Genomic DNA, 24,883 nt, shown 5'->3' on the forward strand with positions numbered 1-24,883 from the left:
TAAAGCAGAAGAGGGATGATGCTTTCGCTCTGAGAATTGCTTGTGGTAAGTATGGAAATGCTAGCAATAGGAAAAGGCTGATCTTTATTTCACAGGGGCAGAAAGGAGGAGACTAAACTAAAGATTCATTTTAGCTGAATATGAGCGTTTACCTGAGCTGCCCAGGTTGGAGACTTCTGGCTCGCTTTGCAGTCAGTGCAAGAGACTGGTGGCTGCAGAGGGTGCCTGATCCCACTAAGACCCGCTTTGTCCTCCAGAGGTAGTTGGCTCATCGCTTAAATACTTAAAGCCAGGTGGGATGAATCCTGGTTGAAAGCCAGGGTACGAGAAGGCAGTTAGGTGCCCGACTCCTCCTTTATCATCTAAATCCCACGGATTCAAAAAGGACAGAGGTTTTTTGAGTATCTTCTTGGATCTGTTCCTGCCTAATCTCTTCACTGCAGCCTCAGGACTTCCTTTGTCAGACGTTTCTCTCCTGTATTTTTCCAGGGAGCTGGGGGAACTCTCCATTCCTCTGCCTCAGGCTACAAGTGACCTTTTTTCCATGTAACATTTGTTGCTAGTGCTGGCAAAGGGGCTCTCGCGTCAGCTTGGCTCTGTGTTGTTTGGCCGCTGGGACCGATGTACAAACCTCGCCATTGGCAGCATGCTAAAGAGATCCAGGTTTCTACGTGTAAAAGTCAAGCTGAATGGGAGAGGATAGTTCTCCTTTGGGTTTAGGGTCTGAGGCACCGTGTCTGACCCAAACGTGGTTCTGGGTTGCTCAGTCACATAGTGAAATTTCTTTGCTTTCCTTCGGGGAAGAGAGTTGCGTTGTGCTCTTCAGTGGTCACACCAGGTTGGTGGGTGGTGTGCTGGCACTCCCGCAGCTCGTACCTGCTGCAGAAGTAGCGTCCCTACTGAGACTCTCACTGTTTTGTTTTGGCTGCTTGTTATTTCTCGCTGGACCTGGTGATGCTTTGGATTTTCCAAGGACAGATTCTTCCTCTCCCAGTCCTTGATAATTAGCAGTCTGGAATAGATGGTTATTTTCTTTTCTCCTCTTTACTGTTTCCATCCTGCATTTGTTGAGTTTGTTAGACACACTCTCTCCCTCTCCATCCACAGTTAAGTGAGTGAAACCTCCCCTCGAGAAACCTTTGACTGTGTCTCTATAAGGAGATCTTGCACTACCCTGAACAAGGCTGTCCAAACTCAGGCTATTTCATTGCTTTCCTTTTGTTAAGAGCTTGATATTCCCCCCCCACTCCCTCCCCACCCCCCGTTCATGCAGAAGCAAATAGTTTTATTTTTCTCGTCTGGTCTCTTTTTTCCCCTCTTTCCTTGTCTGAAACTGAAGTGGAAGAGAGGAGTGGAAGAGCCATAAGCAGTGTAAAGAAAATGACAGACTGCTCTGTGTCACTAACTCTGCAAAACAGGTCACCGGTCAGAGACATTAGCCTCTTATTGCCTATGCTCAGTGTTTCATATTTTTTATTTGTCTTTACTGTTATTTATCCAATGTAGAGACATGCATTTTTTTTGACAATCACCAGCCAATAGTTCCACATTTGTCAAAGAGAAAATGAGATAATCATCGTGTGGCCTGGTATTACTGGAAGGGCAGATTAGATTTGCTCAAAAACGGTGGCATTTTATGGTTACTTTTATGCTCTGTAAATAGAGGAAGAGACAGATTGAAGAGATTACTTTACAAAAAATTCCATTTCAAGTCACTGGGGAAGCAGGTAACCTTCAAATCTGAGCTTTGCATAAGAATGCAGTGGAAGAGAGAAGATTTCTATTAACACTGCCAGCTTCTTTAAAAAAAAAAAAAAAAAATACTGTCTGCCGCTCTACATCAACCTTCCTCCCTGCCTGTTTTCTCCTTTTCACCCACCTTGTCCCCTGGCAGTGCCATTAGAGATGAGCCAGTGACTCAGGGCCGTTCCTTAGCTGAGGCAAGTGGTCATAGTTCCATTGGTTTCAATGGAGCGGTAACAACTTACGCTGGCTGAAGGACGGTCCCTCATGGTTTGAACCTGACCCAGTGGTTAGTTTTATTTTTCTACAGTACTGGGATTTTTGTTTGGTTCTCTTTAGTGACACAGATCGCTTGTAAAGTTTTCCCCTGTATCCAAAGTTTGAGGCTGTTCATGGCTGGGGTATTAATGTTTTTCAGAATGGTTCTGAATCAAAAGTTGGGTAAACTGGCTTGGGCAGACAGGAAGTCTGGCTTCTGATAGAAGAATCTATGGATGTTTTAAAACAAATCATAATAAAAAAGGCCTTGTCAGAATCTGGGAGGGTATGGCTGGGGACGGATCTCTTTCTGTGTACGGTGTGCTTTTCTTATTTCATAGGTATTCAATACTGACTTTCACTGGAGACAAAGCAGGAGACTAGACGGACCTTTGTCTTATCCAGATCATGTGTCATCAAACCAGATTTTTATTCTCCTGTTTATGCTTAGGTTGTGGAAGAAAGGAAAAATTCTGCCAGTTTTGTGACAGCATTTGAGGAAGGACTGTGTTTTTATGCAGAGCATAACCCAGTGCATATCTTATTTCTTTAATGAGGAGCCAGAACCGCCGCTGTAAAAGTGCTCTGATAATATTGATTGCTTTCATGCAAAACCAAAAAAGTTCTCTTGTGACTATTTGCATACTTTTGGGTGACAGCTGAGTAAAAATAGGAACTTCTGGATGCTTGTTAATCCAAACATCAAAACTATAACTATCTTTGCACTCGAGCCATCCACCTGCATGGGACTACTTCGAGAGCAATAAATGAAATCAGATCATGGTCTATCACACTTGCCTGTACCCACCACATAAAATAGAGGCAGTTAGGGTAAAATAGTTGTGTGTCAAGCTCGGATTTGTAGCTATCAAAATATCCACCAAACAACATGTTTATTTTAACAAAAAAGATCTGAGGGTGATCTTTTGCATCGCTGTTTTAATTAGGTTTGCATAAAAATTATTTTTATGTACAGGATCCAGAAATGGAACATATGCCTTTCCAAATACTTCAGGTGATTAGCCATTTCCCCCAGATTTGTCATATTTAACTTATTTCTCTAAGCTTTTTAACCTTTTGAAATGAACCACCGGTTTCTTTGCCACTGATCGTCTACCTGGTGCAGCAAGCTATGTGAATTCCCAGTTGAGTTTGGGCTTACCTTATTGTTTGCCGCAGAAACTTGAAGTAGTAAGATACTCTGCTGTCCAGGCTGGTCTGTAAGCACACAGGGGAATCGTGGATCTATTGAAACCAATGTCAGAATTATCTTCTTGCCCACAATTTCATGCTCAGGGAGAAATACTGCTTGAAAGGCCTGAGAATGTAAATAGGCAAGATGGGCAGCTAAACGTGGGAAAGAGAACTGAAAGGTCAAAGCAGTCTATCGTTTGGGCTGCGGTGAAGCTCTAGGGCCAAAGGCCTGTTGAAACCTACGCTGGCTCCATCAGCCAGTTATGAGGAACTAGTTTCTCATCGCAGTCCTTTTGGGCTCTATCCCTCCTTTTGCGGAGGTTGTTTCACTTCAGAAACAGGAGATGACCCTTTTCCTTGTTTGTGACGGTATCTGGGTGCCCTGTTGTCTATAACACCTGACATAAACAACCCCTCTGTAGAGTTAGCTGTCCAAATATGACACAAGTAGTAGATCTCGTGAGAAGTCTGGTATTTATTTCTGGTCTACCCTCTTCTGCTATCACAGTATTTTTTTATATAATTCCTTGGCCCGGCTGCTGTTGTAGTAGGTAACTTCTTCTAGGGTTTTCATTTGCTATAAGTCAGTGATCTGTTTGGTTTCTAACCTTTTTTCCTTCTTTTTTTTTTTTTTTCCAAAAAAATCAAGGAACTTTAATTTTGTGTAAGTTCTGCACACAAATAGAGCAACTGCTGTAACTTATGTCTACCGTTGAGCTTGTCAACCCTGGCAGCGTCCTGTTGAGAGGCCTCCTGGTGTCAAGTGCACTTTCTTTCTCAATATGAAAAGGAATTTATATTTTCAATGAATATTCATACAATAAAGACATGGGTGATCCGCGGATAAAACAAAGGTTTTTATCCTCGCAAAAGCAGTACTGTGAGAAATAATATGAAGGGAATCCTATATCACATAATTCAGAACGTATCTCATCACGGGAGCCAATGGGTGCAATTCTGCCCAAATTGATGGAGTGGTTTTCATTTACCCCAACAGTGAATTTGTTACCTACCCAGCCAGACCTAATACTTTTTGACATGAATAGATGAGAGGATCAGTCTGTTAATGCAGAAGATTTAGTAGCTATTTGGTGAGTTTTTGCCATCTTTGACATTTCAGGAGGGAGCTTAATGATGCAGCAGTTTAACATAAACAACTTGACTGCATGGGGACATTTCTTTTCCTCTGTTTCTGCTACTTTCTCCAGGCTTGGCATTCGCAGTGTGTGTGTGACTTGGGACAGTAGGATCCCTTTTCAAGTGCACCTACAGGCTCTGCCACAGATGTTAAGCTTTCTTTGTGAAGCAGGAGCTCTACAAGGGCGCAGGTTAGTCAGTTTTTCGGAGCTTAAAATAATCCCGTTTCCCTGCTTCCTCAGAAGATGCTGTGTTTAAAAAAAAAATAAAATAAAAAAAAATTACACACTTTAATAGAAATACTTTTCCTTCATTAAATTAAATCTCTAAAGCCCAATAGCATTTTCAGTGCTTATATGAAAATGCCAGTGGGGATTTGAGATTAAAAGCGGTATTTTTGTACAAGTCAATGAAGATCTCAATAGGAAAGAACACTCTTCAAATATAAATTCCTCCAGTATCAAGAAAGACAGATTTTCGACTTAGGTCCTTGATAATACTTCTCACAGCCTTGTTATGAAATTCTGTTTTCACATATCTGATATAAGGCTGTTACACATTAGCTCTCCATTTAATGAAATCTTATTAATGGTGCCTTTTTTTATTATAGAGATATGCCAAGCTACTCAGATTTAATTCTTGTTTAACAGTAAACATGAGGTGCTGTGACCCATTTGTATGCAGCTCAGGTTCTTTTTTTTCCATGCAAAAAAAGGATTAAATGGCATATTAACAATAAAAGCAAAATATATCCACTATTGACTTATACTGGTATCATCTTGGACATACATTGCTGTGAAAGGACACTTACCCACTTACCTGTGTGTGACCTACAGCTAGAGGAGTAGGAAAGGAATATATTAAAACCCAAATTCTCAAGAAAGATTTGTTGGTGGTTTGTTTGGTTTTGTTCATTTTTTTTTTCTCTCTCTTCTGATGTCTCCTACCCATTCAAGCAAAAAGCCCTAACAATCCGAGGTCTGCATTTTTGTAAATAAAATACTGCATGATCAAGGTGCAGATTTTGGGAAAGTGCTTTCCAGATTGTTTCCCCATGAAGAGAAGAAACAGGCGTAAGTTGGTTTTAGTAATAAACACATGTAGATGTAAAATTTTTTCCATTTGAGGATCTCAAAGCAATCTATAAAACCAGGTAATCATTACTAGTGTTTTTACAATGAAGGAAAATAAATCAAGAGTTGTGAAAATATAGGTCAAAAAAAAAGTAGTGTGAGTATGTACAGTCCCTGTGCCAATTTTAAAGGCGTCTGATCTGCTGCATGAGAGAATAATCAGCCCTTCAGTAGTCATCTGTGCTTGCAGAAAAAGCACAGAATAAGATTTAGAAGAAAAGCCAACTCAAGGCACTCAAGTAGAGCATGCTGATGAACAGACCTTGAATTCTCTCTGTATCATAAATTCACTTGTTTTGTCAGCCCTGAGAAGGCGCTCTCACTGTGGATTCTCTCATGGAGTTAGGCAAGTCAGAGGATGATTGGGAAAGAGAAATAACATTTTGATGCAACCCCTGTAACTTCAAGTTTTCCAAACTCTGTGTTCTAAATTTGAGCCTTCAGAAAGGGCACACCCTCAGGCTTTGGGGACGGGAGGAGGATCTTATTTCTGCATGTTGAAGCTACTTTTCTTTGTCATCCAAGTCAATATGCTCTGGCAGGGGGGTTGGACTAGATGATCTCCAGAGGTTCCTTCCAACCCTATGATTCTATGATTCACCGTGTTAGCTGTTGAGCAAGAGCAACCATGATCCTGTAATCTAGCGTGTAGAGTGTCAATGGGAAAACGGGATTCTGCTTCATGTGCTATTTAATGCTACATACTTTAAAAATAAATAAATAAAATCCTGCAATACAATGTGTTTAGGGTACTCCTGGATGCGCAAATGTAGTTTCAGATGCCTTCAGGATGAGAACGGGTTTTGCCTGAGGACTTCCCACATGCTGGATAAGTCTACTGGCCCTGTAATTATTGAAAAATCAGGGATTGTTGCCACTGCTTTTTTACCACTATGTATTTGTGTTGGTCTTCCATTAGGGACAATTTGTAAATGCCTGCTGAAACTAGTGGGAGAGGCAGAGGTATGTGGATTTCTGGGGGACTTGGCCAAAAGCAGAACTCTGGTTGCCTATGGATACTGGCATCTCCTGAACTAGGTGACAGCTGAATGCAGTTTTTGAAGATCTAAACTATGGAATTAAATTGGATTTAGGCTACTTTAGTTGCTAAATCTGTTTGTGGATTTATTCTTGAGTGCCTTTTGAAAGGTTACTCATCAGTTCAGTGGAAGCACAACAAAAAGAACACAGGCTTTTTGACTTCTGTCCTCATGTTCAGACAATGCTACATCATGTGTTTGATAGGGGACAATGACCTTCAAAAAACTTTCCATCATTTTAGAAGCTTTCTCAAAATTAGAACGTTGGTCTGGGCTCAGCCTTGACAACTTCTGAAAAGTCTCTCCAGGGTTCAGTCCTAAATGTCATCAGTGTGGACATGCCTGGTTTGAAAGCTTAAATTCTGCAATGATGAGAAAAATCTGCTTGAACTTAATGGCATGAAAGTTTTATTTTTCCTTCTCTGCCTTGGAAATGTGCAGGACTGCATTACACCAGCACTCTGGAAACAAAACTGCTTAAATCCACTCTGACTTTTGTATGCTGTCTGTATGGTAATAATTGTGGCTAATGGGAAGACAGCTTCTACAATTATTATAATCAATAGATCAGGAACGCAAAGATAAAGCAAATTAGGGCTAATCTCTTCTCTGTTTCTTCTAAATCAGTTCATAAACTGCGAAGACAGTCGTTGCAAGTGTTGACTTAGCTTTTCATTCAAATCAAGCTTTTGTGCCACTTGCTGGTAAGGCCAGCAGGGCTAAGTCTGTCAGTTGTTGTTGTTTTTCCACTTGGCTGGAGCATCTCTATTAATTTTTTCATCTGAATTGGCTCCAAAGCTCCGAAATATTTTTGACTGAAGAAGCGTATGGTTGGGTACTGCAGCTTCCATCAGAGATGTGGGTCAGACGAAGCAGGGACTGCCCACAGCCTGGTGGGAACAGGGAGGTGTGGGGGGATGGAGTACAGGTGTTTCACTGGCAGTTATGCCAATGATTTCGTAGCCTGTGTTGGTTGAGCTGTTTAACCCATCTTTGCGTCAAGTATTCATCTCTTGAATGGGCTTGAAATTGCCTTTCTCTTACTGACAAAGTGCTGCTTGAAAAATACCTGTGCTATAGCCTGAGGGATATTTGGGAGGGATTATCAATTCCTGTGCAACTGGGGGACACTTAGCACAAACGGGGATGTATGTGGTCATGTTGCGTTCACTGATTTTTATTTTTTTTTTTTTTTTTAACTCCAAAGGTTGACCGTTTGCTCTGAAGTCTACCTTTGATAAAGGGAAGTAGTGTTGGATTCCAGCTCAGCTGAAGGTCATTAACATTCTCCTGCTGTATTACATGCAGATTTTCCTGGCTCACAAGAATAGCATTACATGGAGTATGCATCCTATATCAGCAAAAGAAATGCACGCACGCAGAGATATAGCCAGGGTTTATAGGCTTATTAGAAGACACATAAACAGTCTTCTCCTCCACCTCCTCTCTCCTTATTTCCTGCTGACATTCCCCCTGGCTGTGTTTTCCTTTCCTCACCCTTATGTACTTTCAACAGATTGGGGTGAGAAGGGTTGTTTTTACTTTAAATAACTTAAAATCGGCAGCACAGTCTTTGATCTATCGCCACCCTGTATTGGCTGACCCTTGGGTGCACTGAGAGTCTGTGGGGGTAAATATGAGCTCAGTTCTGTAGCCCTGGCTCAGGAATTCAAATGCCAGGCAGCAAAATTCTTTATAGTGGGGGGACATGGATACAGCCCTCCTTCAAATAGGGAGGGCTGAGCAGACAAAATTATATCAAATGACATAGGCATGCACGTTAAAATTTCCCCTATATTTGTTTGGCGACTTCTGTACTATGTAGCATATGTGAAGTGAGCGCTGTTGGCACCAGGGTAATTTTTGTATGGGATGGTGCGAAGGATGGCGGGGGGGCCGGTGTGGGGAACATGGGGAAATGGACTAATCTTCTCCGCCCTCCTTTAATTTGTCTGTGTTTTCCTATTTAAATTTGGGGCGGGGGGAATAGCAATGCTTCTGCAGATGTAGTGAGATGTCTGCAGAGAAAACCCTGCTGTTTAAGAACAGAGAAGTCCATTTTAATCGTAGGCCAGCAAATGTGGTCATGCAAATACAGTCTCAATGGGGTCAGCAGTTGGCTGGTTGATTGCCAGCAGTCTGCACTCAATGGGACAACACCCCCACAACCCTGTGTGGTGTGGTCCTGTCAAAGCTGACTGTGTGGCAAGGAAACCTCAATGTTTTTTGGAGGTGGTGTCACTGCAATCATTGCCCCTTTGTTTTGAAAAGCTGTTGATGGTTCAAGCCACCTTTGATGCTGTGCTTTGGACGTTCTGAAATAGGTTGCATCAAGTGAAGCAGAAGACTAGTTACTCTAGAAGCTGAGAGATGCCTTACTGAATGCCAGGCTATTCTCATGACAACGGTGAAGCAACTGAGGGCCGTCTTCCTACTTGAGTCTTTATTTCTATTAACTGGAGTCCAGCCTACATTAGAAAGATAGTGAGGTGCACAGATGCAAGTGCCAAAGAACTGAATGAGGCAGGAAGATACTGGTGGGCAGAGTAGTTACTTAAAGGTCATTGAAGTGGTTTCCTTGCCCCTTTTCCCACTTTTGTAGGTCTCATCGGGCCCATCGCATGCAGCTGGCCCCTTTGGTGGTGTTGGAAAAACATGTTACAAGTGAATTGCAAGTGGCAAAGTCCTAGGCTTCATGCTTCTTTTGGCGTTGAGTAGCTCCTTGAGTTCAAGCCCCTTTATTTAAAGACGAGTCAAGAATGTGTCAATGCTGATGGAAACAACGACACCATCTCAGGCTGTGGCATCCCTCTGTGATGTCAACTGCTGTCTGAATTTTTTTTTCCCCTGTCTTAATTTTTTTTGGTAAATATCCCCATTGTGCACACTGACTCACACTTTGTATTAATGAGAAATGTAAGGCTTTAAAAAAACAATTGCACTGTAGCCTCATTACTATGAAAAAACCATTACGTGGAAGTCATTTGTCAAAGCCAACTGTTTAGTTGCTGTAATTTACATATTTATCAAGTTTGATTGGAATGTAATGACTTTGACTTTCTTCATTTTTTTTTAACCTTTCTAACCCTCTTTTCATGAAGAAGGTATTTTCATTTTTTTTTTTATGGGAAAGGGCAAAACATAATTCAATTTACATTCACTAATAAATATATGTATTAATGTTTCAAATAATTTCAATTGGATTTTTATGTTGGAAATGAGTTACACTTCCATGTTTTTGCATGGAAATTGATGTGGGATCTTATCAATCCATGAAGTTTTCGTCGCTACCAAGGGATCTGGCTGGCAAAGAACAGACAGCACAAGACTCTGTAAATGAGATAATGAGTGTCAAGATATGCAGTTAATATCGGATCTCCATAATTCTTGTAGTTGAAGGATCAGACACGCATGGGTTTCCAGCATAATCACATGATTTATTATGGATGATTACTTTCATTTGCATCTGATGCTGGGAGGTTTGTGACAGGGCACCAACTAGAAGCATTATATTCCCTTGAATACAGGGCTGGAGACCCAGGAGGCTGCTGAGGACACTGATCCACACAAGTATCTTACACCCCAGTGAGCTGTTACAAGACAGACAGGCGGAGGTGACGAGGGCTTGCTGTAGCAGCTGATACTGGGAGTTGTTAAAGCTAAGCAACGTGGCACTGCTTGTTTGCAACTGGCCTCAAGTGAAGAAATCTCTTCCCCCCGCTATGGAAAAGATTCAAAAATGTGATACAGTGGCTGCAAGAATGACAGGTGAAGAGCAGAATGCCAGCTCCCTTCTGAGCATTGAAACTTTCTAAAAAGATCGTAAGGACATGAGAACTGAGCAGATCTGGGGTGTGCCTGCATGTAAGGGTTCATCTGAAGGGGTCAGTTAACTCCTCTGGAATAGTCTATGGCCTGAGCAAAAAGCTAAAACAATGCATACAAAATTAAGGCATTTTAAAAAAAATTAAACACCGTGGGGAGAGGCAAGTGACAAATAGATTGAAATTCAGCAAAAGAAATTGCTGGCTGAATATCAAGAAAAATATCCTCAGGGTGAGACAATGGAATAGTTTTCCATGGAAATTGGGTGCTGGCCAGGTAAGGATGGCCTAGATGAGCTAGAAGGTCCTTCCAGATCAAATGTGAAAGGGAATACAGATATTTTAGTGACTAACTTTGAGAGGCAGCGAATATCAAGCAGCAGGTGGCCAGCCACAAATATAACCTATGTGACAAAAAATGATCTGCTACGGAAGCTGTGGCATCCAGTTCGTCAGCCCCTTTCTGTCCTCTGCTGCTTCACAGCATCTCCCACTTGACATTCCTATCTTTGACGTGTCCCATCCTTTAAATAAATGATGACTGAGCGCGATCCCCTTGAGCTTCAACTTGGAGTGTGTTTTTATTAATTTATTTCTTGCTGTGCTAGATTTCTCCCCCTCCACTTTTAAAGGCTCCTTTGACTTTAATTAAAATTCTCCGTAGGCTTATTGCCTTGAGAGAGAGAGAGAGAGTGCGTGTGTGTATAAACTGGTTTTAACAGTTTGCTGACCAGATAAGTTTTACAAAGCTCACACAGCCTTCCAATGTGCGTGTGTGCAGACAACAAAATGTGTTTTCACATGTGCACCGTGCCATATTGATTGACTGCACCTCCAAAATTCATTGCAACTAATGATGGGACAAAAAGGACAATTAGGATTGGCAGACACTTGCATGCACGTGACATTAATGTGTTGCTTACAGATATCTTAGAGAAGAATCACATCTGCAAGAGGAACTATTCTTGGTTCAATGTAAGGCAAGGTATGAACATGGTAGGTTGGTTAGAGTGGGAGGTTTGATGTGTCCAGGTGGAATTTAAACATCTTTGTGAAAATTGTTTTTGCAACAGAGGGGAAAATGTCATAAACAGCGTCTGAATAAGAATGGCAGCCTCCTTAATTCTTGGCCCTTAACGAGGATGGGAAGTGCCGTACCTCTGGCCGTGCATCTCACCATTTTCTTTAGAAGAACAAGGGTGTGACAGGACTTTCTGCTGCCGGACTGTGGGTTCTGTGGTATAAGTCAAATATTCATAGTACGCTTTTGTCTAAGGTTGCGTCTGTGATACTTGCTGATGCTGGACTCATAGTCAAAAGGGAGTGGAATACATACACCTAAGCAAAGCTGCTTTAGGACTGTTGCAAATCCTCTCAAGCCAGAGACTCCCTGACATCATGTCCCTGTGATTAAAAACTGTGAAGAATTAATGAACAAAAGCAGGGGTGTGGCAATGTGTCCAGGAGAGGTCACCCCACTTCTTTGTGGAAAAAGGGAAACTTTCCACCCCATCTTTGCCATTCCCCTTACATTAAAAAGAACCTATTTCTCATCCTGATTTGAAACCAATGTCTAACATTACAGTGAAGAAGGATTTGCTTCTGGCTGGTTCAGGGACGTGTGTGAGTGTCTCAGACCTGAGGGTAGTCTGCATCTCCCATCTTGCTGAGATACTCATTGTGCAAGAACCTCTGTGAGCATCTTAATTTTTGGTGCTGCATGTTCAGGTCCAAATTCTGATTTCAGGCAAGCTGTGAATGTGGAGAGAGGCTATTCACTGGTGGCTTTTTCTTGTCTTGTGGGCTTAAGCTTCTCTCCTGAGAGTGTTGGTGCTTCCTGGAGAGGTCAGTGTCACGTTCTGAGGAGCGCTGCTCTTCATGAATCTCATTTCAGCAGGTTGCTTTTTATTGACCGTGAGCTCAGCTACTGAAGAATGCACTGTCATAGTTCAGTAAAGGCCAAAACCTCTTGCAGAACACCTTGCACGTCCTGCCTGGGATCACTGCTTTCAAGCCAGGTCTTGTACACTGAAGGCTTTATTCTGCTTAACCCTGTCAGTCCCTCTCCTTCCTCCCAGTGAGGGTCCGATGAAATGAAAAAATAAGGAAAATAATAATCTCCTGCATCCTGTAATTGAGCACGGGTGTTCCCACTTCTTTATAATTAGTGTTTGGGGAAGAATGAGAGAGAGAAGGTTTCGTGTTGCTCAAATTGGTGTCTAAAATGTGGAATACAGGAGATGAAGCCAATGTTGGTTGTATTGCTTCACTGCTCCCCCAGGCTTGAGCCTTTAGCCCAGCTGGCTGAAACCTTGGTTGCTTTTCACTTTTTTTTTTTTTCACCTCACAGAATGAGACCTGGCCCTGCTTAGAACAAGATACCTAAGCAGATATCTGTCCAGCTTTGTCCACTATTTCATGCCTCTCTACTTTTTTTTTTTTTTTCATTTCTGCTCCCGTCATGTTTTTTGCCTCTTTATTAAGTGAAGAATATGAGGCATGGCCCCAGTGAGTGGAGGTTTTCCAGCTACGGCTTCCCAGAAACATCTTTCCTGATTTCCGCATGTTGTCTTGCAGCTTATTCCTTCTCTACTATTTTATCCATTGGCCTTGAGAGGTTAGAGATGCTGGACTGGTAGATTCTAGAGTGGTATCTATTCTGGAGTTGCATCTCATGGCAGCTACCGCCGTCCTTGGAAGGATCCATGATGAGTGCAAGGATGTCGCTCTGCACCTCAGAGAAACTAGAAGAGTTTTGAGTACAGCTGCACTGGGACTCTCAGTCCTGTTCTGAAGTGGACGTGGTTTTGCTCAGTTTTTATATGGGAACATCTAAGTACTGAAGTTAATCACAGGCAAATCCTCAGCAAAACTGGAAAGAACAGAACAAAGGTGTCCTGGCTGCTCCCGTAACTGCTGGACTGCTCTGCGAGTGGTTGGTAATTCCCTCTTCGCTATCTTGGCTGAAATTCTGACATAAATTATTCTCTTATCTTTCAGCCCACGCATACTTGTAGCAAACAAACATAGCCTTAGCCCTCTCCACTGGAGAGAGCTGATAGAGAATTGCTTTATAACAGGCCCTAGCAATATCTTTTGAATCCCTGGATTTTAAAGACAAACTGAAAAGATACTCATGTAACTGTAGTATCGCAGGCAGAAATGTCTTGCATCTGAATATTTTATTTCTATCCCTTTTGTATAAAGTGAAGTCTACCGGGATGATGAGCCTTTCCAGAGGGATGATAGCGGTGTAAAGAGAGAGAAAGATAGGTACCAGTTAGTATGGATTCCTGCCCTAAAGATGAGGGCTGCTTCCTTTGTGGCTGCAGGCAGCTCCTTGGAGTTTCTACCTTATCTTCACTGATGGGGGGTTCTGGAGCTCAGTTACAAGAACCCCGTAGAATGGCTGAAGATCTTTATTGCCGTCACTGATGGTAACTGGAGAAGTGCTGCCACATATGTAAGCTCCTGCATTTCTGTCTGGTGTAAAATTTTTAGAGAGAGATAAATAGGATGTGTTTTGGTTTATTCAGTTTGTAATTTAATGTCAACCATAACAAGATGAGTACTATAGATCAGAGTTCCTGTATTCAAATGCAGATGGGTGAGTTCTGACTCCATGGAATTTAAGGAAATAGCATGGAGAGACACTCAAGTAAAATGAAGATTTTCCGTAAATCATGGCTAGAATGTTTTTGGCTTGGTGTTTTTTTCTTTTCCCTGCAGGTAAACTTTACTTTCTTGTTCTATATCATCTGAAGGACACATGCATTTTCTGGGATTTTGGGAATGATTTCTGGGGTTCTGGGATTAGACATCAAATTTAACAAGATGATATATAGCTTTGAGGAGACACATTTGATGTACCACTTAGCCTTCCCATAATTTACTGCCTGCCTCCAGTCTCTGGAGGGCAAGGGGTTTATCTACACTCCAACCTGACTTTATAAATAGCAAAGCAGGAGAGGGAAAAAGAAAGCAGGCTGGGGACCTGCCTGCTAAACTGTTATGATATGATGGTGATGCAGGTAGGTGACATTAAATGCTACTGTCTGCATCCTTAATTGTGAGTTGTCATCACCTTGGCCGTTTGAGGATGATAATGTGCTGTTCACTTTACAGATTTCTATTCTTATTCACAGGACTGTATGTTCCAGCATGCAAATCTGTGTGTATAATTTAAAAACAAAACCTCATTTTTGGGGGGAGTGTTTGTTGGTTTTTTTTTTGTTTTTTTTTTGTTTTTTAGCGGAGACGAGGAGGGAGGAAAGATGTGAGTGTACCTTGACTGGTTTTGCATGCAGTTAATTTTCCTGCCTCAGAAGTCTAGCAAACTGACAGTATCAGAAAGCCCAAATGGAAAAATTGTTGCTTGCAAGATGTAATGAAGATTAAAAGCAAACAAGTGGGGCTGGGAGGTAAGGGGGATCTTGCTCTATAGTCATTTGCCATTTCTGATTTTGCAAATAGCTCTGCAGTGTCGTTTGATCTATGCTTCAGCATAATTTTACCAGGAGATATTTCTGGCCTTTTGCTTTACAGTCAGATCCTTTCGCTGGGCTATTAGGTTGAAAATGCAGTCAAGTATTAACATCGAAACTGTTTATGTAACCTCCCACTGCATGGAACCCCTCCAAAATACCCTGCAATTGAGGGAGTGAAGGGGAAGGAGGGGATGAAAAAAACAAGAGCTGGGTAGGAATACTGCCTGCTCTGGGATTTAAATAGGTCAACTCATTTCAATAAATAGAAGCTAGGCTGTTGATATATGCCCATCTGCTTAAACTGTCATCAAAGTTCACTTAGCTGCATTCTAGTGGAGATTGTTGGCCGTTAAAGAGAAGCGAAAGGCATTGTTACAGAGGATTTAAGGAGAAAAGAGGAAGGAGGAACAAAGAAATAGCCAGGCAAGGATTACACTTTCAGATTCCTGGTGGCACTGACAAGTGTTGATAACTCTTTGAGCATCCACCTTCAGAACACGGAGTCCCACTTTCCCACCCTGCCCCTGTGTTTGTCCCTATTGGGTGCTCCCACGTGGCGTAAGTCTAAATGTTCCTTTTTTCCCCCCCTTTTCTGCTGGAATATATTTAATTTGCTTTGAACAAGAGCAAACCCGAATCCCAGGGCCTCTGAATAAGGGGGAGTTATGGAAGGGGAATACAATGAATGTCTTAATCCTGTGTCACCCTGTCTTTGAGACACTGTGCTACGTTAAATTGATTTTGCAAATGAAAGCTAAAAGCTAAGCAAAAGCCACCAATCTATTTTGCCTAAAGATGATTTTAGTGCTCTTTATGTTCCCCTAAATGACAAACCAATTTGTTACCTGCCTACATAAACATTTGCCTATATTAGCACCAGAAATGTTTTATTTTTATTAGCCCAAACTTTATCTTCTTATGAAGGCACAGGGGCCCAATAAAATTAGTGTGCAAATATAATACCCAATTTGCATTTTTCCATGGTCAGCAGAAAAGCTGAGCAAAATCAATTTGATATTAGGTCAGCATATACATCAATAAAGCATACGCACACACAGGACCATTGTAATGGTCCCTGTAATTTCTACGCTGCCAGAGTAAAGAGATTAAATAATATTAAATGCTCCAAAATAGCTTTGCTTTTAAGAGGAATGTAAAAAGAAGGAGAGACTTTGGCATAAAATGGGCAATAAAGGATAATAGTTGCACAATCTCCAACTTTTAAAACATTGTGACAATGATCTTGGAGGCAGCCTTTCTGCTAAACGGCCCGCATTCAGCAAAGCTCTTATGCCAACGCTTGCATTTAAGCACATTTTTAAACACAACAAAAGTCTGTCAAACAAATGACATAGTTAAGGACCTGACGGTCAGGGCCGGAACTTGAATGAAAATCCAGAACTTGAGAGGTTTGGGTCCATTTTTGAGCATTATGCGTAGAACTGTTGCTGGTCAGAAGGTCCCTGCGCAAGTGAGTCTTTGCTAAACAAAACCCCTCTGCACTGCAGATGGGTCTGTCTAACCGTGGTGGGAGGTGAGGTGAGTCAATGAGCCATGAGGGCACCTCGCAGTGGTGCTCTCCCTGCGCAGAACCGATCTCCCATGGATTACGCATGGGACCTAAGGTACTGCCGCCTCCCTCTCCACGTAAAAGTACATAAGAATCGGTGTTTGACGTTCAAAAACCATACTCCAGTCTTTGCTCTGCGGTACAAATGGCACCATTGTTACCTTCTGTGCCACTTAGTTCCTTTGTACTGCTCAAGCCAACTCTAAGTAGGCAAGCAAGAAAAGCGTATGTTTATTTGACCTCAACAAGTCCGGTGGGATTTGGTGGTGACCAAAAACGGTGTTCTTTTGCACTCTGTGCTGCTGAGCTGTGCACTCTTACCTGAAATGACATTTGTGACCAGAAGTAACAAAAATAAATGGAATTAGGTGCTAATCGGGTCTCTTAGGAAAAGGCAGAGTACAGTAAATGCTGCTTGGATTTGATTTGCTAAAGCAGGTTAATGTGGTAGAGACAAGGCAGTCAGGACGGCAACGACATCAGTGTTCGTTTCCGACGCAGATGTTACAGTTCTGTTGGACACAGACAAGTCGAGACAGCACGGTTCTGATTTCCTCTGTGGAGCCTTTAACTCACAGGGTTTTGAATATAAAATGTTGGCGACAGCCCACCTCATACTGCAAAGTACCTGAGAAAGGAAGAAAATACGGAACTTATTTGTAATGGTTACATGTATTTCATGAAAATATATGTGGGTATTTTAATCGAATGATTTTTTGGGAATGTGCTTTTAGGATGATGGATTTCCATTTCTTCTGATTAGAGCCTCCTGGTCTTCTACAGGTAGTGTGAAATGTGGGAGGGGAGAAGGGCAAGCTTTTCCTAATACCTTGCCCCAACTTTGACATCTACAGCGAAGGACTGGAATTCAGTTCCAAGTTCTCCTGATAGGCGCCAGTTAAAAGCTTTCTGAAGTATACTTCTAGGGTCAGACTTGCTCATCTTTGGTACTCCATCAGCCTTAATACTAATTTGTGAACTTGCCTCGTTATCATACCATGGCTATGAGACTTAAAGAAACCACACATCTGCAATCTCTCTGCAGTCTGTTTCTGGTCTGACCTCGTAGCAGGAAAGATCCTGGATGTTGAATGAAGTTCCACCTCAGTTCTGTTACAGCACTTTGTTTTGGTAGTGCAGATGGGATTCCATAAATTTAATAGTTCTGCATGAAACTTCTAGATACTTATTATTAAGTTACTACATACAAATACTGTCATTTTCATGTTTTTATAGTAGCATGAAAATGAAAATTGAATGAAAATGGCTAAGTGAAGGTTCTGCCTTCCCATGAAGGTTTAGATTTTGATCTGTCTTTTTTTTTTTTTTTAAGTAGAAAATATTTTCTGTGGGACTCTGTTTTAGTTGCATTAGTGTAATATGTAACCAAGAGTGGAAATCGCTGTTTCCTAGGTGAGAGCTGGGGGATTGTTGCCAATGGGATTGCTTTAAGTGGTTGGCTTGTCCGTGCTGTAGCATTAGAGGAGAAGGAACATGAGTTGAGGGCCAAACAGCGTGAGTGACACTCAGAGTGACAGATTGGAGTTGCTTGCCTGCAGATAACTGGGTTTCTTTTCAGTAAGATGTTCACTTAGTGTTTATCGCCATTGTGGTATGGTAGCTTTAGAGCCAGAATAGATGTTGAGGTTAGTGTCGTTTATTCTGACTAGCACCTTAGATCTTCACGGCTTTGCCCAAGGGAACTCTCCTCTGCAGAAGTGCGACAGATTAGCGGTGGGCGAGTAGCAGGCTGCGAGGGCGTAACACGCGGTGGCAGATTGTTTAGGTCCCAGTAGGAATCTTAAGTCAAGGCAAATATTATCAATGATGATGGTAGCAGTAGCCTTCAGAGGAAAAAGAAAACGTCTGGTTCAATCTTCAAGATACTTTCTGGAAGAGAAAATGAAAAAGCAATAATTCCAGAAATCTATACGTTTCTTCCCTTGGAAAACATTTTTGTCAGATAGTTTTGTTTCTAAGATGCACTGCTATGGCAGTTGGAAGTGTAGAAGGGGTACCGCAACAGACTATTTCTCTGCATTTGCACAACTGGCAAAGTTGTGGCTAAACGGAGCACGCTTTCCTGTCATTTTGCTTAAGTGCTTTTGCCATCTATTGAGCAAAGCTATACGCTTCTAATCTTTAATTTTGATTGATCTTTTTCAATCCTGCACTAGAAAATAGGATGTGTTTTCAATGTAACATTTAAATTAAAATATGAAATAGTGTTTTGTAGTTGTTGTATCCATTATTGGTTTGGTGGGTTAACCTTGACCAGCTGCCAGACGCCCACCCAGCTTCTTCCTCTTCTACAGGGCAGGGGGAGAAAATAAGAAGAGAAAGCTCTTGGGTCAAGATAAAGACAGAGATATCACTTACCAATTCCCATCATGGGCAAAGCAGACTTGACTTGGGGAAAAATTAATTTAATTTATTGCCAATTAAAATAGACTTGTATAGCAGGAATCCAAGAGGAAAATTAAAACAACACATTTCCTCCCACCCCATTTTCCACGGAACGATTTCACTCCCAACTCCTCTACCCCCCACCCCTGCCCCCAACGGTGCCACGGATGGATAACGGGGTTGCGGTCAGTCCAAAATTGTTCTCTGCCGCTTCTTCCTTCTCACGCTTTCCCCTGCTCCAGCCCGGGCCCTTCCCGTGGTCCTTCAGGAGAATCTTTTCTGGCACAGGGCCCTCCACAGGGTGCATTGTGGATCTTCGTCCCAGCCTGGTCTCTCCACGGGGCTGCAGGGGAGTCTCTGCCCCGGCAGCTGGAGCGCTCCCTCCCCTCCTCCTCCCACCCTGGTGCTCACAGGGCTGCCTCTCACCTTTTTCCCCTCTCACTCCTCACCACCTGTGTGGCATTTTTGCCCTTCTTTAAATGCACTTTCAAGGAGGCACCGCCACCTTTGCTGAGGTTCGTTCTTAGGTTATATATAAAACCACAGAGCGAGGACAGCGCTGTTGCTGTTAGGGTTCAGAGGAGTGTTTTGAGGTGTGTGTGCATATGCATGTACTTGCCATTCCTTTTATCACAGACTGTTACGGAGACCAAGACAAACATATGAAGCTGAACAGATGATTTCCAAGACCAGCCTCAGGTGTCTGGATGGATGGGTTATAACGTGCTGGGGCTGGGTTAGGGTTTAGGCTGGGAGCCCAGCCTCTAAATAATGCATGCACTGCACCAGCCGGCTACAAAGTCCCTATCTCAAGCTCTTAAGTGTTATGGTATTAAGTATGAACTAGTCTTTCGTTCATATTGGAAGCCCTTTGTGCACCTTGTCTCATAGATTGGCTAATGGGAATCTATGTTGCCTCTTATGTCCCCCTTTTACCGGTGCTTTCAGAGTAGCTGAACTTTGATTGAAGAGGACCTGTGGAACTGAAAGCTTGTCTGACAGTTTAATTTCTTCCTGTGTGTACACAGAGCCTCGTACTTAGGCAGGGACTTTAGTCACCACAGCAACTTTTAGCAGATTCACCCACATTTAGAAGACGTTACGGAATTTTCTAGGCTTTCCAAGCGGCGTTAAAGATATATGCTTTTCCAAAATGTTAACAGAAATACTTAAGAAATGTTTGTTTGCTCATGCAGATGCACGCATTCTGAAATCCAAACAGTGAAAATGACTCTTAAAAAAAAAAAAAAAGTTAACAGGTCATATTATTTCATCCAGCCCAAATACCAGAAAGAAATACATGTGTGCACAGTTAACACATGCCATGTGCTTTATTGTTTCAGTATGAATAATGCAGGCTACTGCTTAAAGAAAAAGATTTATAAAGATATTGCTGGGCTTGACAAAGGTGGAGACAATGTCTGCTACATGAAGATGGACAGCCAGCTCTGCCTGCGCGCATTCTGAGCGCTGCGTGTCTAGGAGGCTGGGTACTATGGAAGGGTCTGTGCACTGTAATGTTGTGCATTCGTATTCTGCAGCAAATGTACTGGGCTGGAAAGCGAGTGATGCATTGGGGAGTGTAAACCAAGGCAGAGTGAGGTTGCTTGGCACTGACTGCGGGGTGGTAATTCAGTGCCCTTCTATGCCCCAAGGAAGCGGGCAAGGGAGGTCCTGGTTATACCCAGTGCCACACCTCCCATTGACTCTAAGCAGCTTTGCACCGAGCCCTAACCTGGCAAAGTTCTCTTCAGCTCCATAGGAGAATGAACTGACTAATGATTTTAATAATTGTTACGAAGGGTAAAGCATGAATAACACAAATGTTGTAATTAAAACCAAAGACACAGAACCCCCCAAACTAATCCTCTGTCCAAAAGATTTCCTAACCAAGTAGCTGTTCCAGCTCCAAACAGTGGCAGTCATGTTGCTGAACATCACTTCTGCGTCGAGTCCCTTTAATGTAATGCTGTTTTTCCAAGAGAGGAGGAAATCTCCTCTCCTCTTGCAAAAGTGATCCCATCCTTTTGTTTGTTAAAGTTCGTTTGCTGATTTATCTCCTTCCTTCCTCCCACACTACTTAATGTTAACGCAAATGATGTGGTCATCAACTTCTAGCTGATGGTGTTGTGTTCCTTTTTGCTGCCTCCCACTTTTCTTCTGCAGACAGAATTGACCCCACCAGCTGCTACGTTTGTCAGAGAGGTTCTTTCTTATATTTCTTTGCCTCTGGGGTTCAAAACCAGCAGAGAGTGGCGAAGCTGGAGTATGAAAAAACAAATGAATGGTGGAGTTACAGGGTGAGCAGCTGTAGGACATTTAGAGAGGCTAAGGAAATAAAAAAGAAGCCTGCTGAGATTCTCTCCTGGGAAAAACCAAAAATATATTGATTATTCGTATGCTGCTGTTAGGTGTGATTTACTGCTGGGGGAACTGAGCATTTTTAAGAATTCAGGAAATTAAAAAAATAACTCAGGTATGGTCTCAAGGACTCCAAACATCTTTGAAATTAAAAGTCTATGTTTGGGTATATACGTAATGCATCTACCTAATTTAAAAACAAACAAACAAACAAACAAAACCCACCAAACCATAAACAAAACAACCAAACAAAAAAATAGCACTTGGATTTAGTTTCTAGTCTCCTTTCAGTGTGTAAACTTTTTATTTCAAAACAAAGATTTAAACCGTCTCTGACGATTGGATCCTGCTGTGTTATTATTACCCCTGCTGTGTGTGTTCAGATCTGGATAAGACATCTCACTGAGGTCCTGACCTCTTATGGTCTTTAAAATTCCCAGAACCCATTTTGAAAGAGCATAATTTTTATTTCCTGTTTATTAAACGCAGTCACTGCACAAACAGAGAAAAGGTCCTGCTTGACCCATGTAGTTTACTGCTGAAGCAAGTGGCCAAAGTAGCGTGGTTTCAATACTAGGGGATTAACCCATGTTAAGTTCAGCAAAGTTGAAATCTAAATCTCTCTTCCACCTATCTGTAATTTCAAGGGGACCTGGCACATTTTTATGCCCTCACTGGAGAAGGTTGCTGGATTTAATCCTGATCTCTTTTCCATCCTGTGTTGTTTTTGAACATCTTTTTAAGCCAGGGCAAATGCAGTCCCAAAGAGTTGAGATTAAAACAAAATAAAAAATTCCCCCCAGAGCAAAGCCTAATAAATGTCATTTGTTAGCACTTCGCCATTGTTTGGCACTGTTAAGGCTCGTATCAAGTGTAATGCAGGGTGCAATTGGCTTTACGTTGTGAATGGACCCCCACTGTTCTTCTTGTCACCCCAGGGGGACATTTATCACAAGTGAGAGAGCAATTACAGTGCAGTTAAACTCACTGTAGTAAATCTTGGTTTTTAAAAAGAGAGCTAACTTTGTTGTTGCAGGTTTGGCTGCGTGTCATTAGTTTTGCAGCCCTTGTGCAGTCTGCTATATGGCCCGGTACGGAGACTCAGTGATGCTGCCTCCTTTAATTATAGATTGTGCTTATTTATAATGTATGACCAATTTTAATAAAAGGATATGCTATAATATTAATGGCTCTTTGTGTCCTACATATGGGACCCAGTTTAAGGATCTTTATCTCTCTCTTTCCCTCTGTCCCCTTCTGCTGCAGTGAACCTGCGTCCAGGGGCTGAACAGAAAGTGGTGTTCATCACTGCACGAGTCCACCCTGGGGAAACACCATCTTCCTTCGTGTGCCAAGGTGAGTGTCTGCATGACGATGGCAGATGTGGCGAGATCTGATTTCCTATCGATACGCGTATTGGGTTTGCATAGCTTCAGATCTGATAGAAGGCTGAGTTTATAGAATCATAAAATGGTTTGGGTTAGAAGGGACCTTAAAGAACATCTCGTTCCAATCCCCCTGCTGTGGGCAGGGAGACCTCCCAATAGACCAGGTTACTCAAGGCTCTGTCCAGCCTGGCCTTGAACACCTCCAGGGCTGGGGCAGCCACAACTTCACATGACAGTTCTTTCTACAGTGAGGATATAAGCAGAATTTCTCACCTCTACCCAGCTGCCTGTCTTCTTGGGGACAGTAGGAATATATTATCTCCAAGTTGTAAATGTTTGCTGAATTTGGTCAGAATTGGACAGTGGCCTCTGAAGCCATTCAGGAAGAATTGTCAATCACACTCGTACATAGGCAATGTGATCATGTAAGGCTCCTTTTCTTAGGAAAGCAGTCTGGAAAAGCTCTGGGAGTGGTTCTGTGTTAAGTGCTTATGTTTTCTTGCTGTCTACTATCTTCAGCTTCTTTTCCACCACAAAGCAGTGACCCTAGTTCTCCAGTTTAATTCTAAGAGGCCTCTATTTGTCTGAAGCTGCTGCTGTGAGGAGCACAGCTCCCAGTGCCTGACAGCTGTTCCCTGCACAAAGCATTCCTGCTAAAATTAGAAAGCGAATTGCCCAGCTTGTATGTGTAAAGAGTCGTAAATCTCAGGCTTGTGGGTACAAATAAATAAATAATCCTGTCGTGTGTTCACATAACTTCATTGTATAGGTCTGAAATATTGTACTTATGGTATGTGCCTTTCTGCGGTGGTAAATTGTTGACAGCGTAAATCAACGTAACTTCCCTGAAGCCGAAGCAATATGCTAATTTACTACATCGGCTTGGATCTGGCCCTGCCTAGCCAATGAGTTGCAGCAATCAAGCATATGCAGAGTTTATTACGTTGGCTGCTTGTAAAGCCGCAGATTGGTTTGCAACCGGCCCTGTTGGTACCTAAAGACCTTGGTGGGAAAGGTCTGGCACAGTTTCGTGGTCTTCTCTGCGTGCTCCTCATCCTGGCAAGGTCCTACGTCTGGCATCTCCCTAAGGCAAAAGGTCAACAGCTGCCACTTCTGCTGTCCTAGCCCCATGGGCTAACAGGACACTGGGCCTCTTCTTGCCGGCCGGTGGAGTAGCAAAGGTAAAACCCTCCCTTGAATAAAAAGATGCTCCAGCCTGAGAGCAGGAAAACTCAGCGAGTTTCCCATCTCCTGTGGTGGCACAGTCAATGCAGGGCATTATAGTTCACATGTTTGTTAATGGATATGGATTTTTAATTGGGTGCTTTGATTCTGTTTGTGGCTGCTGGCATAGCCCTGTGAAATGAGGGCTGAGGCATGCTGCTGAGGTGGTACTTTGTAAAATGACGTTATTTTATTTTGATAATGGAGAGTTTATTCAAAAGGGAGAAAAAAAAGAATGTGAAAAAGCGGGTGGCACGCTTAGCCTGATGAAACAACTGGATGGAAGTCATGCTCTGATTGTCTCAGAGAAACTTGGTGTTTTGTGGGAAAAAATAAAGCAAAAAGGGGGGGGGGAAATAAGAAAAAGGAGGGGTCAGTCTTGGAGAAGCACATCAGAAACTTGCTGTGACTGCAGTTATAACGCACGCCTGATTCGCTTGGAAATGCACGGATCTGAAGGCACTGAACTCTGCTGTGCATTGAGCCATTCTGCCCAGCGCCGATGAAGCTGCCTTGTGTATATAATTAGCGTCAAGACAAGTAGAAATGGCAAACGTTTCAAGGCCATTGCTGCCTTGTTTCTAGCATTGCCAAATGTGAAATTGGGTGCTTGTTCCACCTTTGGAAACTTTTGTGTGGGAAGGTCAAAATAAGGGATAAAAAGGATCCCTTTGGCAGTCAAGTGAGGGCACAATGAGGAATTTTACTTCTGGAGTCTTGGGAAGCATTTTGGCAGAGCTAGGTGTTGCAGATTTAATATTCAAATGCCAACCCAGTGCATGTGGAACATGTCAGATGTTGGGTTTTTTTTTGGTAGAGAGATTTCTTCTTGAATGTTTGATTATGCTCACCACCTGAAGTATTAAGATACGGAAGCTAATCCCAAAGATTCCCCAGGTGCAAGCAGCATCTTGTGTATGGAAGAGCAGAATTGTGACTGCCGAGGCCTGGAGAATCAGCCAGCAGGGGAACAGATAATTAGTTACAAGCTTTCTTGTTTTGTTCTTCATTTTTTTTCTTGGATTTCATTCAGTTCAGGGTCTGTCTTCCTCTTTAAAGCTCTAAGCTCATAACTAACTCCTTCCTCATTTTTCTACCTGTCTTTGAGCTAGCCAAGT

General features: G+C 42.4%; 1 protein-coding gene across 3 annotated transcripts in view; it reads left to right on the plus strand.

Annotated features, from left to right (window-relative positions):
- Positions 1-24,883, plus strand: part of LOC134519544 (cytosolic carboxypeptidase 6) — a 969,057-nt gene that overhangs the window by 716,082 nt on the left and 228,092 nt on the right. For all 3 annotated transcript variants that reach the window (XM_063343896.1, XM_063343897.1, XM_063343899.1), the window contains exon 7: positions 22,420-22,509. In XM_063343896.1, coding sequence (XP_063199966.1) covers positions 22,420-22,509 — 90 coding nt within the window. The remainder of the gene's footprint in view (positions 1-22,419; positions 22,510-24,883) is intronic.

The sequence above is a fragment of the Chroicocephalus ridibundus genome, chromosome 8 (assembly GCF_963924245.1).
Source record: "Chroicocephalus ridibundus chromosome 8, bChrRid1.1, whole genome shotgun sequence".
Taxonomy (NCBI): domain Eukaryota; kingdom Metazoa; phylum Chordata; class Aves; order Charadriiformes; family Laridae; genus Chroicocephalus; species Chroicocephalus ridibundus.